Raw genomic sequence first — 19,473 nt, forward strand, 5'->3', positions numbered from 1 at the left:
ATTCATAACCTCCAATAGAAAAATAATTTGAAAATGTGCCTTCTGGTAAGATCCATCAAGTTTAAGGTCACATTTTTGGTTAAAAGGCAGACACTGATTCTATTCATTAAGCAAAAAATGGCTTGTTTTCCACTAATATTGAAATAAACTCTGGATGAATGTTAAGTCATGCTGGCATGCACTTAGATAGAGAGCAAAAGGAAACACAGATAAATTTAATTTGGACCTGTAACATCAACAGAGTTTCAGGTCCTTCCTGAGACAGGGAATCAGGAAGATTGGCTGAAACAAATGTGAATAATTAGAAGCTTATTTGCCTCTTTCAGAGGATGAGAGCACTTAAAAAGGATTCAGTGTCTAAGAATTCCGACTCCCTTGTGTTTTTTCAAACACTCTTACCTATGAATAAGGACTAGATCAACATCTAATTTATTTTGCCGCTGTTCTTTTAGGGATTTATTTCGGGAAGTGGATCAAAACGCTGTATTTCAATTTGTGTTTAAGTAACCCAGGAATATATATATCCTATTCACATCCACATAATGCAACAAATGCACAAAAACCAAGTTTATTTGGGATATCATATTCATGCTGGTGTTCTCTCGTCCTTAATCAGATAGAAACTGACATCGAAGATTCCTTGCACATTATTCTCATTTAAAAGAAATTTACCATGCCTTTATTTTTTCTAACATAAAGAGTAAATTAAGAATATAAGGTCATTGAGGCTGTACTTGCCTTGTTTAGGTTTCTGTTTCATATTTATGACTTTCTATTTTTGCTTAAAAAGATCTGTAAATTTAAAAAATATGCATGTATCTCATTAAAAAAGTTTCTTAGTTCTAGCAACACTCAGCAAATCTCCAAAGAACATAAGTTTAGAACATAAATATTTTAAGGCCCCCAAAAATTGGCAGTGAATAATTTTTCCCTTTAATACTATGTTCATTTCATTCCACTTTACTACCATGATTATGTTTTCCAAAGTGGCTTTTAATACAAAGCTCAATTATTTCATATGGTGTTGGGTAGGTCACCTCCTTAAGCCTGCAAAGATCAGGCCTCTTGTGATCCCCACAAATGTCCTTGCTTTTATTCCTAATTAAAATGGCACTCCTAAGTTGTCTCAAGTTTATCAGTACAAGCTAAGCAAAATAACCACCGTTGGAAAGTTAGTGGGGCAAAGTGACCTGGCCCACATCCCTCAAGCAGAGCCAACTATGGTGTGTGCACTGTGATGCCCTGCCACCTGTTGGCTTTGCTTACTCATAACAGGGTATTGACGTCCCTCGAAGCAGTGCAGTAACCCTCCCTGACCCCTGTCCCAGTTCATCACCCCTGAGAGAAAAGAAGGGGCCTTTTGAGAATTCCAGACGTCCTGATTTCCCCCATCATTCATTTCCTTGACCACATGTTTCTTCTGCTAATGCTAAAAATTTATGGCTGAGCACATTAAGGACAGCGCATGTCCTTCCCTTCTTCTAGATTATTTCAGAGTTTCCTGTCATAAAGAAATCCAAGAAGACGTGTCCTCAGTGGATTGTATGTGACAGTGTCTGCTTCTATGTCAGGAATCTGAGGCATGATGGATAAACTGTCAGTTTTGAAGGATGATGTTTTCTCCATATTTCCATTATGAACCGAGCTGTCATCTCCTAATAAATTTCTTGCATTGGTATCAATTTATTTTTACAAGCAGAGGATCTGATGTATTTGGGAAAGTCACTGACAGCATATTTGGCCTAGCTTGACAGAGCTGGCTCCACCTCATTTTGGAAAATTACTTTGGTTCCAAGGACAGAACTTGACCTGCAGCCCTCGAGAATAAAAATCTCTGTGAGAGGAAGAGAGACACATGAGGCAAGTTCCTTCTTTTAAGCCAAAATAAATCAAGCCTGTAGGACTACCATGACATAATGTTATTTCTAAGACAACTCTACGAACCCAGATGAGAAATGCCGTATGTAGTTATTTAATAAAGGTAGTTAGACCATCACAATAATACCGTGAATCTATGGATGAATTCAGATTATAACTAGGTTAAAGATCTCACTACTTTCACCCTCAGAAGGGATCTAAGTAGTGCTTTCCTGATTGACAAATGAGAAGTGGAGTCCATTCATGTAATAGATATTTGATTACAAACGATGTGCATGTCCCTGTCGTAGCTACTATGAAGGGTAGGAGAAGCCAAGAAACATTAGCCCTACCTCTCAAGAAACTTAAATCTACTTGAGGAGATGTTATACAAAATTACAGTGAAGTAAAAATAATCATAGTTAATTTTTAATGAGCAATGCTAAGATCTTTGTCTCTTACCTTATTTAATCTTCATCTTTATTGGGAAGAGAGGCAGTGTAGTGTCATAATGGTTAATAAAGTGGCCACTGGAGGCAAGCTGCCTGGATTTGTATCCCAGCTCTGCCGCTACTAGTAACCTAAGAACCTAAATGAGACTTTGGTCGAGCTACTTAATTTCTCTGGGCCTCAGTTTTCCTCATCTGTGAAACAGGATTAGGGGTTATAACTGCCTCATGGAACTGTTGTGAAGATTGAATACATTAATACATGGAAAGTATTTGGTGTGGTCCCAGATACAAAGTAAGCACAAATAAGTGTGAGCTGTTTTCAGCTATTAGCATTATCATCATCATGACTATTATTATCATTCCCATTTTACAGTGGAAGAAAGTATGGCTTAAAGAGTTTAAGTAAGTTGCCCAAGGTCATACAGTCAGTTGGAGACTGGCTCTAAATCTTGGTCAGTAAGGCATCAGAGCATAGGAAAGAGAGAAGCAGAGGATATTCAAGCTATAAATAAGTCAAGGACAGAATCCTTGAAGCTTAATTAGTTTTTTTCTTACTATCCTTTCCATTCATAGACCATAAAATAGCCCTTTCTCCATAGCCACAAACGTACTTTAGATGTTACTTAACAAGGGTTATACGTAGTGGTGTGCTGGTAAATGTTTAACATCCAGCTCTCTCAGAAAAAAACTATGCATATATATGTGTACATAAGCTTATTGTAATTTTATGTATGTAAGGATGATTCTCACAGAATACTTTTGATCATTTTGGCCAAACTCTCCTATTCATAGCCAACCTGAGGTTGCAATTGATGAACAAATGTAGTTCTGACGTGAATATCCACTATTTTCCTTTCTTACTGAGTATGTCAGAACTTCACTCTTGTCAATGACATGAGCAACTTCTCTACTGAATCAGATAATGGTTTTTGAGTATTGGATGAATATTTCCTCAATTTTTTTGTGCTATTCACAATGTAATGGCTATGAACACAATATAGTTTTTTGGACAAAGATGGTGATTTGTTTGTTTATAGATAGGATGTTCTGCCTTTAAAAGTACCCATGCTATTTAGTAAATTCCCTCCCATTTGATAATCCTTTCTCAATGCTTCAAGAAGTTGCTTTGTTAGGAGTTGTGAGGCATTCATTGTCAGTGTAGGTCTCATCCCCTGTGCTCTTGATATGTACACTCCTACCAGAAGGGACCAGACAAGTGCCCAGCTGACAGTGGTGTGAGGCAAAGTGGAATGGTGGTTAGGAGAGGAGTATTGTAAAAACCTGGGGCCTCTGACGCAGAGAGAGGGTGGTGCTGGGAAAACAACTTTGGATTTGGGTGTCAGGTTGATTTGGTTTCTATCACACTCTAGACTTTAGAACTATGTAGCCTTGGACAAATTACTTATCCTTTCTATGTCACATTTTTCTCATTTCTCAAATGAGAGGAATAATAGGACATACCTCATACATTGGAAAACCATTAGCACTTAGAATGCATTCAGGAAATAATATTGGCTCCTATCTCACATGTTGCCTCCTTTCTTTCCTGTCCCGGTCTTGTTCCTCCTTACCTCCAACTGTCTCTCCCTCCTCTTCTTCTACCTCACCTTACCCTCTGATTGGAGAGACTGGAAAGATACTTGATAGAAAATGGGTTGATTCATGTCAGCCCTTGTATTTGGGTAGGATTTTAATTTTTAAGTATTTTAAATGGCAAGAAGTAATGACATGATTAAATAAATTTAAAAAATCAAATCAAACCAAATCATATCAACAAAAATCTATTAATCTTTTCTTATTAACTTTTACCTATTGCAAATTGAGTATTGTTAAAAATCACATGTATGCTATTTTAATATTTACTATGTTCATTTAATATTATGTAACAAAATCTTTGATACTTCTCTATTTTATAATTTTATTTGGTTACCATAAAAACCAAATATTATGGGATTATTTCCATAATGCACAATATTTAGATTGTTTTCATTTTTTTCTTCTGTTACATAAATGTCTGCTAAAAATATTTTGGAAGCTGCTGCTCTGGACAATTTGTAAGGTCTTTTACAATTCTTACCTTCTGTGATTCGATTGTTTATGTAAAGGCCTACCTAATGCCCAAGCTGTAGCTCTTCCTTCCTTCCTTTTCTTTTCTGGTTTTTTTTTTTTTTTTTTTGAGGAAGATTAGCCCTGAGCTAACATCTGCTGTCAATCCTCCTCTTTTTGCTAAGGAAGACTGGCCCTGAGCTAACATCCATGCCCATCTTCCTCTACTTTATATGCAGGATGCCTACCACAGCATGGCTTGCCAAGTGGTGCTATGTCCGCATCCAGGAGCCGAACCAGTGAACCCCAGACCACCAAAGTGGAATGTGCAGACTTAACCGCTGTGCCACCAGGCCGGCCCTGATTCCTTCCTTTTTTCCATTCCTGGTTCTTTTCCTTCCTGCCTGCCTTCCTCCCTTCCTCCCATAAATATTTCTGAAAATGTCCTGATGCCATTTTAAACACTGGCAGAACTGGACCCCCTTTAGTTCAGACAAAAACAATGGGAAGCTCTAGGTTTTTGCCTTCACGGGGCTTCCTTGTTCCCAAGAAGCCTTTGGCACAACCCTCTCCTTTACCCTAACCCTTTGCTGACTTCTGGTCTGAACTACCCTTCAGCTCCCTCCCTCAGCTGAATGCTCAGCTCTTGCCCAGACTTGCCTTTGGGTTCTTTCTTGGTCCCTTGGTTACTTAATCAGCTTCATCCCTACCTGGACCTTTTCTTTTCTCCCAATTTCTTGCCTTCTGGTTCTGGGCAAGATATGCCATATTCTGTTCCTGCTCACACACCTGTCTGTCTTTCCAAACACAGTGCATCCATCCTGGTGGCTTTCTGTCTTGCTTCACACTGAAAGGCATGGTGCCTTCACCTGCCTCTGAGCAGGTCAGAAGATTCCGCCTTCAGGCTGATCCCTTGGCTTCTAACTTAATCCTTTAGATGCTAGCAAGCCTTTACTTCTGACTCTGGCAATTTGGCTCAGACTTTTGTGTTCAATTACAATTGTAGTACATAGTTTTATCTTTGACATTAAAATGTTTTATTCATTCAGGCATCATGCGTTGACTTCTGCCTTCCTTTCTTCCTCTTTGACTTCTGACAGCGTGTTGGATACAAGGCTTAATACCATAGTTAATCTTGGAAAGTTCATCTTGAAAGTTCTCTGTTACTATGAATAAGAAACAAGCAAGGGGATAATTACTGTTCCATGTGTTCAAGTGTCATAATAGAGGTCAGGGACAAAGTTCTGTGATAATGCAGAGTATAGAGGTCATGCTATGACTTAGTGACTCTTAATAACCAGTATTAGTCATGGTTATAATTTTTTCGTGATGAGTTGGGAATGCAACCAAGGTCCTCATTTTATTTTTCTTGGTATTCTCAGCACAGGGCCTGGCATATAATAGATGATTATTAAATATTGGATAACTAAATGAGTGATGCTTTTTCTTATGAGAGAAAATAAATGTTTTTAGAAGAGTCAGCTTTATACTGCAGTTTCAGGGAATGAATTGTGATGAAAGGTGAAGGTTGCTTTTACTTGAAAGAGGCTGACAAATTTCCCAGACCTGGGATCACTTTATGTGGTGTATGATTTAGGGGTGAGTGAGCATGCCAGAGCGCTCCACTTGAGCTGAGCAATGGGGAAAGAGTTGTGGAGCTGTGGTCTTAGATGGTATGTTGTGAAAAATAGTGGGAGATTTATGGCTATTAAACAACTTTGTAGCAACCCCCTTCTTGTTTTGAAGCCTGCCAAATCTCTCCTCCTGTGGTCTTTTTCATGTTCCTTCAGGGCATTCATGATGTGCAGAAATATCCACTGGAATGCACGTTTCCATTGAATGCATCCAATGGGAAGGGGCTTGAATTTTATACATTCATCTGAAGACATTTGTTTTCTGTAACCACGAGTAAAATCCTCAGTTTGCAAGTCTCTTGTAGAGTGGATTGTACTTTCATTGACTCCTTTCCAATGAAGTTGCCAAAGTTCTGCCTTCCTTCATGGACTATGGAAATTGCAGAGTGCAGTATATTAGTGACTATTATCTTTATTGTTGTGAGTTTAAAAAATTATTAGCAGCTCTCCAATTGTGAGCTGTAGAGGAGTGCAGAAACCTTCAGTATGCTTTGACAGATCTTAAATAGGAAAACTTACCAGGCTCGAATGAGCAGTTCAAGTCTTGATGTGAAGGAGATACATATTTACTATTTTTTATCAACTTTTTCCACTCTATTGTCATACTCAGTAGCTTTAGAAGAAACAGAAATGGGGTATTTCATCACAAAAAGCCAACCAGAAATGGCCTTAATCCATATCATGCAAGAACTAGAAAATTGTTATAGAAAATTTCCTCTAATTATGAGTTTGTATCAATATAGGACTACATGGATCAGAGAGGAAAGAAGAGTCTTTGTTTTTTTCAGTTTTCAGGTTTAATTTGGAGAAATTTCAAAAATGTAGAAAAATTAAAAAATAGTGAGCACTTATAATTACCATACAGGATTTGTATGTTCTAATATTTTGACTTTAAGTCTTCTCTTTAAATAAAAGACATAAACCTTATACATAAATTGGAGCTCCCCCCATTCCATTAGCCCCAGTCCTATTACTCTGTCCTTTGGAAGAGGCAACCTTTTTTGTGAATTTAGTGTACAACTTATATAACTTTTACATGGTATCATACACACGTGATCAAAGTACTATACATTTACGTAAATAATATACTACATTTATTATTTTGCAACTTGCATTTTCACTCTGTATTAAAGTTTTAGATCTATTCAAATTGAGATATATAAATCAGGTTCATTGCTAAATATTATTGCATCGTATGAATGTATAACATTTTATTTATCCATTTTCTTCATAGACAGACATTTGAATTATTTCTAACTTGTTCTATTACAAATAATGCTGCGATAATCATTGTTTTATGTTCCACCTTAGAGATCTGAGTGAAATTTTCCATAGTGTATATGTTTTAAGTGGAATTGCTGTACCAATTTTTAATTTTATTGGCTATTGCTAAATTGCTCTCCCAAGTAGTTGAACCAATGTATGTTCCCACTGGCAAGAGATGAGAGAATAAGAGTTTTGTTTCCTTTCATTCTCTATAGTGCTTGTTATTGTGAGACTTAAAAAAGTTAGCGAATGTGATGGATAGAAAAATTGTACCTTGTTGTTTTAATTTGCATTGCCCTGAGGACTAGTAAATTTCATCATCTTCTCTTTTACTTATTGACCAAATATTTATTAAAATTGCCTGATATTTCCTTTGTCTATTTTTCTATTATGTTTATATTTATTTATGGACATATATATTCTGGTTAGTAATATTTTATTGTAGATGGTACACATATCTTCTAACAGAAGTGATTTAAAAAGTAAAATGTAACAGTATAATTCTTTGCCATAGGTAGCTAGGAAATTTGACAGGACTCAAAGAGTTGAGAATACTTATAGTTCTGATGATCCAGACTTACCCAAATTTGTAGTTCTGATGATTCAGATTTACACAGATTTCCCTATTCTCATTTTAGGCATATCTTCTTAGTCCAGGTAAAAGAAAACATTGTTTAAATTTTTATTTAAATATTAAATTTTTCTACTTATGTTTCTGTTATCTCATACTTGATATACCATGGGTTACTGCTTCAGTTTCAAGGGGGAATTCTTCATTCCTGGGCAGGTAGAATGCAAATTTAAGACATTGTCTTGTCCGCTTTTTTCATATGATAACTGCACTTTTCTGAATCATGCTTCTCAGCATAATATTCAGAGAGCAAGTGTGTAATCACTATTGAAAAGATCACTTGGGCTTCATTTTGAGAAAAGCCAAGTCAAAGAACTGGTACTGAGAATCTTGATTTATAGTAGTTTTCCTAAACGTCTAGCCATGGAAGTCTCACCAAAAGGCATAGTTTGCAAAATGGTTCTTTTCCATGATTTGTATCTGTAAATGGACACTGAGCATAAAACCAATTAAATGCTAAGGCGTCGAATGATGACTGCAAAACAGAACTCAAACCGCACAATTTCTGCTTTGGCTACAATTGGAAATAAAACTAAATAGCTATTTTATCCTTGGTTACAAAACTCTAATATTTTGCCCAGTCAGAGGTATTTGCTGAAAGGTAGTTTCTTCCACTAATTTTAGGAAAAGCTGTCATCAAATTGTCAACAGCCTAAATTGAGATTGAATGTACTAAGAAATATCACAATATAGCAACCTAAAACTCATGTTGGAATTTTAGGCTTTTTTAGCAATGAGCTGGAGCAGAAACATTGGCAGAGAGAGAAGCTAAGGCCTCTTATGGAGGAAATACAGTAGATCTATGGAAGGATGACCCCCATGCCCTCACCCCATATATCCTGCCTCGAGCATTGGATAGATGCCATATTTAGAACACTGTCATTGTGTCTCATTTGTCATGTAGGGATTACAGGAGACCTTGAATGCCAAATGGAGAAACAGGTGGTGACTCTAGTATTTAAATTTTAATCTAATTTCTGTTGCGGCATCCTAAATGTCTAATGATGTAGTATCTAGCAAGTTTTATCTACTTTTTAAACATTTTTCTTGGTGATTGAACTTTTTATCTTTGTGGACCCAATACCCTTGGATCAAGCTTTAAACACCATATATTTCCCCTGGAGCTGGAGTGAAGTAATACTACCTGAAATCTGTCTCTACCTTAGGGACAGAGCTTCTGATTTTGCACCATTCAGAACTCTTTCTATAAATCATCCCTGAAAGCTGCTTAATCAAACATCTCAAATGTCAGAAACAGAGTTTAAAGGGTTTTTCCAGCAAGTAGGTCTAATCTCCTTCTTAGTTTTGATTCCTATAATGTAGATAATCTCTTTGGAGAAAAGGCCTGCTCCTAGCAGGGCAAATATATCCCATAGAATGTATTTCCTATTCCAGAAAGAAAAATGTAGCATTAATGAAATTTACTTTTTCATGAAGCTTGGAAATGTTGTAAGCTTAGGATTTTGATCCTAGCAGATGTTCTTTTTTGGATATTAAAAAAAAAAAAAAAAGTAGCATTTGATTTAGAAGTCTCAGTAAGAATTGCAGTGGTGCTACTTCTTGCTGTGAGGAGCCACGCTCTGAATGTGACATACCAGTCATCGGTTCTGAGTGATAACTGACCAACTGACTCCACAGCCGTACTCCTTTGTTCCTGCCTTAGCCCCCATGGAGGTAGAGTTAGGAAAAGGGAGAGTTAGCAGCCTGGGTCATACCATATACAGTTTGATGGTTAAAGAGCTGTTTATATACCATAAAAAAGCATCTCCATAGATATATTTCATATCATTTTCTTTTCGGTCTTGGAATGGTAAAGTTTTGTTGGTAACCATTACATATATTTCAAATTTCAGATGGGTTTCTCAGGGGGATCGTTAAACTTAGAACCCAATTGCACGGTCTGCAATAGTTTATATCATTCTGTTGCTTCATGCTGCTGAGCCTCAGTCTTCAAGTTCTCTCTGTGTCTGTGCCACTGGGCCCACATGAACCAGCCCTGTTTTCCCCATCTACCCTGGGGGGAACCTCAGCCTTTTCACTGGTTTCTGTAGAAGTGTAATCACAGTGAGCATTTAATCTGTGGGAATTACTGGAAGAAGGCCTGTGACAGAAATCAAACTCTGCACCGTTTCCTGCCTTCAACCTCTCTCTTTTCCTCCTCCTTCTTCTCTCAGTTTTGCGCAATAAACAAACCGTCTCCTTGTCTCAGAGCCCTTCCACCTGTACCAAGACCCCTCAAAGCTTTGTATTCTACTCTACTTTTACCAGAATATTATCTCAACACAGACAACTCTTGTCTTCTGAGAAGATTCTCGGTCAATAATATTTTCTCCTAACCCAGATCCCAAGGAGACGGGTTTGGTAAATGAAGGTATTTAGTGTTTGTTGTTGCTTCATGTTGACATTTGCTTTTATCACACAGGCTTCAAGTGACAGCGTTGCTACCTCTCCAGAGTGCCACTACACACCCCTGCCTTCTGCTTCCAGGGAACTCACCAGTCACCGAGGTAGGAACTCAGCTTTTTATTGCTCTCAGTGGTTGCAGGTCACAGTTGGTTGTGCAGAGCTCTGGGCTCATTACTGCTGCCTCGGCACTTTAGAAGGGATACAGTGCTTTTCAAGTCCTTGATGAGAAAACCATACCTGTCAAACCTAGCGATTTCAACTCATATTAAACAGAATTTAGTGGCAGTAGGCTGGGAAGGCAAATAAATCCAGGTTATAATATAATTTTGTGATTTTTTTTCTGTAAATAAAGAGATTATAGTACTTAAAAACCACTAAGTAGATCATTACCTCCAGCAAAAGGAATGGAGAGAAATTGGGAAACTAATTAATATTTGTAAAAGTATCATTGATTGGGAGTATACTAGTTGAAATCTGTAATTTCAAAATGAATGAGCCCTACGTTATAGCTAAAAGGAATTCCAGTTTGCCTGGCAACATTGGAGAGAGTCAATGCATAGATTTCCCTGTTTTCTCTGATCCTCAAAACATTAATTTGGCTCACCCAGTTCTTCCAAAGCCTTAAATTCCTTTTACCATCTCTAGAGTCTGCATGGAATATAATGTAAAAAGGCCTTATCCCTAAGCTGGTTGCTTAGGCCAAGGACTATGTGATCACCTTTGCTGAAATTGGTCAGGACAGGAAGAGCCCATGTGGTGTTGTGGTTTACCCCATTTTATCTTGGTTATGACTTCAGCCACATTTTCTAATGGTGAATCTGCCTTCCGAGGGTAAGTAAGAACAGGTTTAGATTGAGGGTATTACTTTAAACATCTTTTCCCCACGCAGAAAACTTCCCTTGTTGATGCAGGGGACACTGAATAAGGACTATTCCAGCTTTGTCATCCCAGCTACACTGCAGGTTGGTTAGGTTGGAGGAAAGGCTGTAGAGATGCCCAGAAGGTAGTAAAGCTGGACCTCTAAGGAGACATGGGTTCTGGGCAAATGGCACACTTAAATTCTGCAGGAAATGATCAAGAGACTAATGCAAGATTGCAGGTGTCTGTGACTTGGACCTGTGTTGCCTGTTTGATGTCTGGGCACAGTAGAACTTTTCTACATGTAAATATATGTTGGTTCAATTATAGTTCAATTGTGATTCTGTTCAATAAGTGTCAATTTTGTGAAAATCAATTTTGCTCAAAGGGAGGTAGAATAAATAGCTGCCAATTTGTTATATTTTGAGGGGCATGAACAAGTCTCCTTCACTGAATGTCCTCATGGAGGTTTTGAGCATATCCTTTTAGGGACTGTTTTTTTAAATTCCTCTAGGCAAATAATAATACTATATCTAGAAGGGATAACAAATTAACCCTAGCATAGTATCATCATGGATTCATTTATTGCTTTCTTGTATTTTAATGAGGATAATTTTACTCTACAGCCTATTGATTACACTGCATAGGAACTGAAGTCTCAGAGCCCTCAAGCCCACTTGTAAAAGTTGATCTGGCCTTGCAATTGATATTTCGCAACAGAAGGACATGATCAGATAAATGATACTCATCAATAATAGGACAAAGATCATCTGTCATTATAACAGTAAAATAAGAAATCTGAACCTTGAAGAAATTAAATATAAGACAATAAGTTTTGAAGGCATTTTAAGTAATATTTGGAATATGGAAAAATGCCTAAGGTGGTTATAGTGAAAACAGACCCCTTTGGATGACATCAGAGCCCAACATCAATGGGAAAAATGTTATTTAAAGGGAGCCGACAACAGATGTCTCAATGTTACTCACGAATATCCCTACACATTTAATGCACTGGTTACCTGATCAGTGCTATGGACTTGGATGTCAAAAAAGCAAGTCAGCATCATGTAATGATGGCCAGGTCTTTCGGCCTATGGTCATGAGAAGACCAGTAAAGAGAGAGCCAAGGAGGCTCATTAAGGCCAAACTATTATTGGACTAATCTATGTAGGAAAAAGATGAGACTGATATAGTTCAGCTTGGCATCAGTCACACGAGGACAAATGGGGAAAGCCATATTTTTCAGCACCCAGAATGTAACCACTTAATACCATCTTGTTTTTTTATATTTAAGTTAAAGAAATTATTCTAAATTTCTGATCATATAAATCACCAAAGTATTTGAGTGTCATTTGTTAATACCTTCATGGGAACAGCTTATAAGCATTTGTCCAGAGAGGTACTGTCACACTGTGAAGGCAAATTACATCAGTTCTTTCCCAAGTGAAATCCTACATGATGGCTGAAATTTGGTCTATAAAATCCTAAGTGGAAGTTCTATTTGCAAATAATTCTTGATTCATCAAGTTCCCAATCTCTTTTCATTCCACACCAACAACTACACAAACTGGCAGATAGTAGTTCATGTGCAAATTGCTATTTTTCTATACATGCCATTTTCCCTTTACTTGTCCTTTTATGTAAGTTCCAATATTGAGTACAATAGGCCCAAGATTCATGTCCTAAGGACTGTAGATTCAAATGCAGAGGAAGTCTGACCCAGAATAATGATCAGGAGATGGGGACTCTATTTTTCCATCTGTAACTTACAGATAATCCATAAATTTTAAGGATAGTAATGCACAGTACTTTTGCTTCTGACAAGAAATTTTTTCTGATCTTATGTGTATTGATTTTTCCCTTTCTTGAGGTACTTATAATGTTTGTTTCTATCTCCTTAGTGCAAGTGTTCATATTCTGCTTTGTTTGATAGAGGTCAGGTAGGTACGTTTTAAATTCCTCATAAATGAAAGTTCCCTAAGGAGCAGTAAAGAGTGTAATCCTCTTTTCTTTCATATCACTGACTCCTACTCATTCTTCAGATATCAGCTTAAATATCACAGCTCCAAGGAGGACTCCTCTGATCCCACCCTACACATTCATATTAGGTCATTTTCCCTATTCAGATACTATCTTCTAGATAGGCTAAGCTCTTTGGGGGACTGGAGGAGATTGTGTGTGTTTGCTCACCACTGAATCTGCAGTGCCTGGCACAGGGCCTCCTATTTAATCAGAGCTCAATAAGTATTTATTCAGTAAATGATGACTGATAGAAACCCAGGGGAAAGCCAGTAACTTAGATACCTCTGCGAGGTAACTTGATTGCATCTAAGAAAGGATACCCATCTTCCTTTGGGGGTAAGCACACACTGAAGGGAAAGGCCAGCCTTGTGGACCTCATAACTCCACTCTTGCTTTCAGAAACACAAATCATCTGGGTGGGAGTTGAGTCTCTTGATTCATGGCTGAATGGCATTTAGCCACATTGCATAACTTTTAAGTAGATAATTACTTTATAGTGTCATAGTTTTCAAACTTTGAGGTTTGATGGTAGGAAGGGAATAGGGTGAATTGAAGCAACTAATGGAATTATTTTATTAGAACAGAGGTTGTCAAAGAAGGGACAAGACTCTCAGTAAGATGTAGGTTGTGGTATACACATGGTTTTACAATGATCCACTTGAAATCTCTCTGAGAGTTCTGCCCTAGGTCTGAGCATGTCTTCTGAGTACGGGGGACATGGGGCTGTGTCAGTGATCTCAGTTTCTACCTAGTAGCAATCTACATACTGTATTCTCAGTGGATATCCATGTTATGAGGAATGTTGAAATATTTGCTGGCGAAATGTCCTTAAATATGCTCTATGCACAGGACATACTCCTGCATGCCATCTATTGCAATTCTTTATCTGGTAGCTGTTAGAAGTATAATTTGCATTTATATTGACCATTGTGTCTTTTGGGGGAAACATTTGTATTTAGAATATAGACCAAATTATCCTCAAGACAACCCTATAAAGTGGGGAGGGTAGATATTATTATTCCCATTTAACAGAGAAAGGCACCAAGGATTACTGGGGAGACTGAGTCACTCAGCAACAGAGGCAAGGAAAAAATAGTCAAAGCTCTTTGTCCTTGATTCCCAGGCCACCATTGACCTTTGTCCTTCATACAGGACCTATGAAGCAAGTTCAGGTAGGACTAACTGTGGCCTTGTGCTGGAGGAAAGAGGAGAGAAAGTGCAGCAAGGGGCATGGTCTGGAAATGTCCACTACCTAGGGTGAATTTCCAGAGCCTGTGAAAAGGCTGTGGTGAAGTACAGAGTCCTTGCTTATTTCTGTCAAAAGAGTTGTCTGTGTTACTCCCCTCCCCCCACATTTATTTTAGATTACAGATCTACAAATCCTGGAGCAGAGAAAGTTTGAAAAACCAAAGGGGAAAATGTTATGATAGTCTAAATTCAGACAGTGAAAATAGAAGACACACTAAATAGAAGGCTTACACAATCAGTGAAGCTGCCTCCCAAGTCTCAGCCTCAGCCCCGAGGTAGGTGGTTCTTAGGAGCTTGATGAAAAGTTTCTGTGTGTCTCAGGAACACCTGGGAATCTCTTACTGACTTTCTCAGTCTGCAGCACTGATGGGGGGTGATTCTCAAGTTCACTTGGTAACTGCTTCAAACATTATGACTCTCTACCCATTGCTCTGCCCCTTCTTCTCTCAGATTTCCGAATCCTACTCCAGTGTCTCTCTTTGGCCAATCTAACCTAGAACCATGCACCAAGAGGATTTTGGGAAATGTAGCTTCCAGTTCCTTCTCTGAGCTGTGGAGAAGACCTTAGAAGAGGGTGATGTTAGTGACGCCCAGTTAGAACAGACAATTCGGCACATCTGCTATAATCCTGCCCTGCCAACAGCTTTCGTGCTGAGGGTCTCATTCCAGTTTGTTTGCATACACATTTTGCAAAGTAATTGCAAGCCCAGTGAACATCCCTGAATTACTATTTTTTTTTCCTGATGCTTATACAATCTTGAAGATGTGCCATAGTTAGCTTGTCATGTTAAGCGTTGGACATTAAATGTATGAAAGCAAGCAAGCAAGAAACCAGGAAGAAATCTGCTATGGAAACTTGCCTGGAGATGATAACCATCCTACTTGTACCCATCATTGGCAATCTTGCCATTATTTTTGTTGACAGTTGTTAGGTGCGCATCCTTTTCTCCAACTAGGGGCTTGGTCTATTTGTGTTTGAAATTGATTGCTGGGACTGTCACAGAGTGATTTACATAGCAACTTATCATAATTAGTTATCATGTGCAGTTTCCTTAATGTGAGATGCGTTTTGTGCTTAGCGATTGAGTTTTCTGTATTTCCCCATGAAGCAGCTCAATGTACACTGTCCAAAAAAGAGGAAAAAGACGGAAAGAAAAACTGCGGATGTTTTTTATTTTTATTTTTTAAACAATTTCAGCCTGAGATATCATAAAATATATTTTCACAGAAGCCATAAATACAGAGTGTTTTGCTTCAACTATTTAAATAAGCCACAGTGAAATGAATAAGAGGAATATTAAATGGATTTGTGTGAATATGTGGCAATGCAGACAAAGATGTTTGGCATGGTGAGATGTTTGCCAGAAAAATTGTATGCCAACAAGCAAAATACTTTTGGGAGGGCTCAAGACAGGGCTACTTGATAACCAAACTGTTCATCACAATTTGTTTTAGGCTTATTGGATTTGGAGGCAATCTGTCTCTTTCAGATAATTTTTTAAAAATTTTCTGTTTTAGGGGACTGGCCCTGTGGCCTAATGGTTAAGTTTGCGTGCTCTGCTTCAGCAGCCCAGGGCTTTCCCAGTTTGGGTCCTGGGCGCAGACCTAGCACCATTCATGAAGCTGTGCTGAGGCAGTGTCCCACATAGCAGAACCAGAAGGACCTACAGCTAGAATATACAACTATGTACTGAGGAGCTTTGGGGAGAAGAAGAAGAAGAAGAAGAAGAAAAAAAAAAAGATTGGCAACAGATGTCAGCTCAGGTGCTGATCCTTAAAAAAAAAAAAAAAAAAAAATCTATTTTTTATATTCTGGTAGGATAATCTTGCCAAGTCAACACACAGGGTATGTGATAGCTAAGCAGGTTTGATCATTATAAACAAAATCTACACAGAATAATACAAAGGCTCGAGGAAAATAGATTCATTTATTTAGGTTATCTTAATAGTTCAGCATCAAGGAGTCTTTTTGCCTATTGCTTGTTGGTTCTCACTGACCATTTAAAAAGACGGAGTAAGCAATCTGAGTTTTATATTGACTTTGCCAAGTAAGTCTCATCTGAGATCAGACCCTGTAACTAAGGCAGCCTGCTTATCTGCAGGCTTCTGTCTTGCAGAAAATTTTCATTATTTTTTCAAGGGAGCTAACTATCAGATGATTTCTCAAAAATCATCACTGATTAATTGAAGATTCTTAGAAACATGACATATCCAACTTTCCCCCAAGGAAAGTGTATTGAAAGCTGTGAAAAAAAAGCAAGAAAGAGAGAGAGAAAAAAAAAAAGAAAATTACATCGGCACTTGGCAAGAAAGACCTCTTCGATGATGGGACATGTTTCGTACATGGGTCCCACCAAATCAGCTCATGGCCTCAGCTCCCCTCTTTCAAACTCCAAGCCATGGCTTTGCCGTGGGTGTATGGCAGGAAGAGTGTGTTGACTCATTGTGTGGAGCTATTATTAGCATTTTCTAATTATGTAAAGTGCTTTCCTCTGATGACATTTTCAATGGAACCCATTACTTTAGTTTTCTTTCCTTTATAATGCTTTTATGGGCTTATAATCTTGGTGGAATTCTCAGATGCAGAGAAATGCTAAAGTTTCCTCTATTTTTTGAGGTGACTAGTGATTTGACAGTAGTGGTTGATATATTTATTTTATATGTGTTGTAGTAGGAGTCTATTTTCAGTGTGTGTGCTCTGTTCCAAAGTTAAAGGACTTTGCTAAGTGCTGAATAAATTGTACTTTGCTTTGATTCTAGGCCTTGCTGAAATGGTTTAAAAACTCTAGCCTGGGTCATCAAATTCATCTCCCTACTACTTTGCAGGGTCAAAAGCTTCACTCTGTTCTGAGCAGGGCTGGGTGGATTGGAACAGAGGGTAGTGTAGATTAAAACTTCTGCATATATATAGATAGATGTGCATGTGTGCGCTCACTGTCTGGAAAGACGGCAGTGATGGAAGAGCAAACCAAGTGGAATCTGAAGATAGATGAATCTGTTAAAGTATTACCAAGACTGGCATAGACTTTAGCCAGGAACTTTAAGTAACCTCCTTTAAGCATTTGAAATCCATAGGGGTCCATTTCCTGTCCTTTCTCTCCAAGGATGATTTTTCATTTGCAGTCTTCGTGATTGCTTTATTTCTACTCTTTGGGCAGAACTGTGGTGCATTCATAGACACAGAGGGGCTGTGAATTTGGTTCTTCCATTCCAGAAGCAAAGCAAGAAGGGAAAAAAAGAACCACACCCCAAACCTCCCATAGTAAACACCTTACTTCTATAGGATGAGAGGTTGAAAGGATGACCCTTCTCCCAACCGAAAGTCCAAATAAAAAATGGTGGTAAAAACATATCCCTCTGTTAGGAGAGTCTGGGATTGACAGGGTTGGAGATTCTAAATGTCCTGAAGTTTTAGAGTCATGGGCTGTTTCTTATCCCTTCCATTGCAAGGGAAGAACTTGGACATGGTCAATATGAGTCCTGAAATGACAAGTATTGCTCTGAGCACTTCCATTCAAGGACTCCTCCAGTATGTCTTTATTTAGTATCCACTGCTTAAAGAGTATGTGTTAGGGTTTGTGGAAAATTCAGAAATAGAGGTATCTGTCTTCTAAGAATTTGTGGTTTGATTGAGGAGATACTAAAAATGAAACAATGCCAACCAAACAAGATATTATATATTATATAATTAAGAGTTGCCTTACTTAGTAAAAGCCATAAGGGCTATAAATGTTTAGAAAAGATAGAATCAGTAAAGGCTGGAATTGGTCAGGCCTGGCGCTTTGACGGATATTGACCTTGAGCTTTGGAGAACAAACAAGGCATGAATGGGTGGAGGGCAGAAGAAGGGCATTGCAAGAAAAGGAAATGGTAAAGAAGAAGCACAGGGGTAAGAATAAATGGGACTGACTAGAGGAAGGGACTTAGCTTTGAAAAAGTTGGAAATGAGGTTACTTCTGTAGGGTAGGTTCACATTGTAGCAGGCCTTAAACACACAGAAGCATCTAAATTTGATTTAAGGCTGTGCTATGGGATTACTAATCTGCATGCAGTCTGCAGGGGGAATTGGAAAAAAAGAGCCTCTACTTGAGGCCACTGTGGGATGGCATTGAAGGGAGTTTGTTCCAGTTTTAGAAGCTTTGGATTTCTTGACACCAGGCTATGTGACTGCAGACTGTACTGCCTCAAAAGAGCAGGTTCTAGCAAACGTAATTTAGGAAACAACTTGGTAACATATGAGGAAGACAGCTGGGGCCAGGATACTGCCAGGGGGGCAGGGGTGGGAGCAATGTAAAGGGAACCTTATGGTCAGTATGGAGTTGTTGTTAGAGGAAGCTGATGGTTTGGTCGCAGGATATCACTTGCTTGGGCATCAGAGAAAATGGACAGTCAATGCTTTTCCTCCCCATGTTATCCAAAGTATTTCTGATGTTGGCTCTTGAAAATAAAATGTAGAGCCAAGCGTCAGTTAGAATAATGTTGAAATAATCGAGCATTTGATGATGAAGTCCTGAGTGGCTGGCTGGCTGGGGGAAAAGAGAATAAGAGAAGGAATATGAGAGACATTCTGTAGTAAATGCCACAGACTGACTTAGTGACTGATTATATTTAGAGATAGAGAGTATCAGAGAACAGAAGGCCATGAGGAAGCCAGCACGGTGGTGGGAAGCTGTGGTCTTTGCCTACACTCCCCTTTTACTTCCCCCTTGCAGGATTCTCCACCACCACTCATGCGTAAGCTATAATCTGGCCTGTTAAATGGAAGGCTGCTGGAATCAATGTAGTGGAGCTCACAGCAAGAGGAACAAACATACAATAAGCAGGCAAAGCAGCCACAAAAATTTGTTCTCATTCTGGTCTTTGGCTCAAGATGAGCTACATTCTTTTAAAAACTAATAAGTGCCTAGTGTGTTATATTCCTGAATCTTGGGTTTCTGGAAGGAGAGCTATTTGAAGCCAATGCTTTTGGTCTAGATTGTTCTGCTGAGAGCTCTGCCCAGCATTAATTTCCCAGTCCGAGTTCTTGCAACTCATTTGTTTCCGTCTCTTATAG

The 19,473-nt window shown here is 38.4% G+C and overlaps 1 protein-coding gene across 2 annotated transcripts in view; it reads left to right on the top strand.

Annotated features, from left to right (window-relative positions):
- LRMDA (leucine rich melanocyte differentiation associated) overlaps positions 1-19,473 on the top strand; it is a 1,135,247-nt gene that overhangs the window by 845,059 nt on the left and 270,715 nt on the right. For both annotated transcript variants that reach the window (XR_011495866.1, XM_044757615.2), the window contains exon 6: positions 10,309-10,393. Coding sequence is in view for 1 of the 2 variants with exons in the window: in XM_044757615.2 (XP_044613550.1) it covers positions 10,309-10,393 (85 nt within the window). In the remaining variant the exon portion in view is untranslated. The remainder of the gene's footprint in view (positions 1-10,308; positions 10,394-19,473) is intronic.

The sequence above is a fragment of the Equus asinus genome, chromosome 2, assembly GCF_041296235.1.
Source record: "Equus asinus isolate D_3611 breed Donkey chromosome 2, EquAss-T2T_v2, whole genome shotgun sequence".
NCBI classification, from domain to species: domain Eukaryota; kingdom Metazoa; phylum Chordata; class Mammalia; order Perissodactyla; family Equidae; genus Equus; species Equus asinus.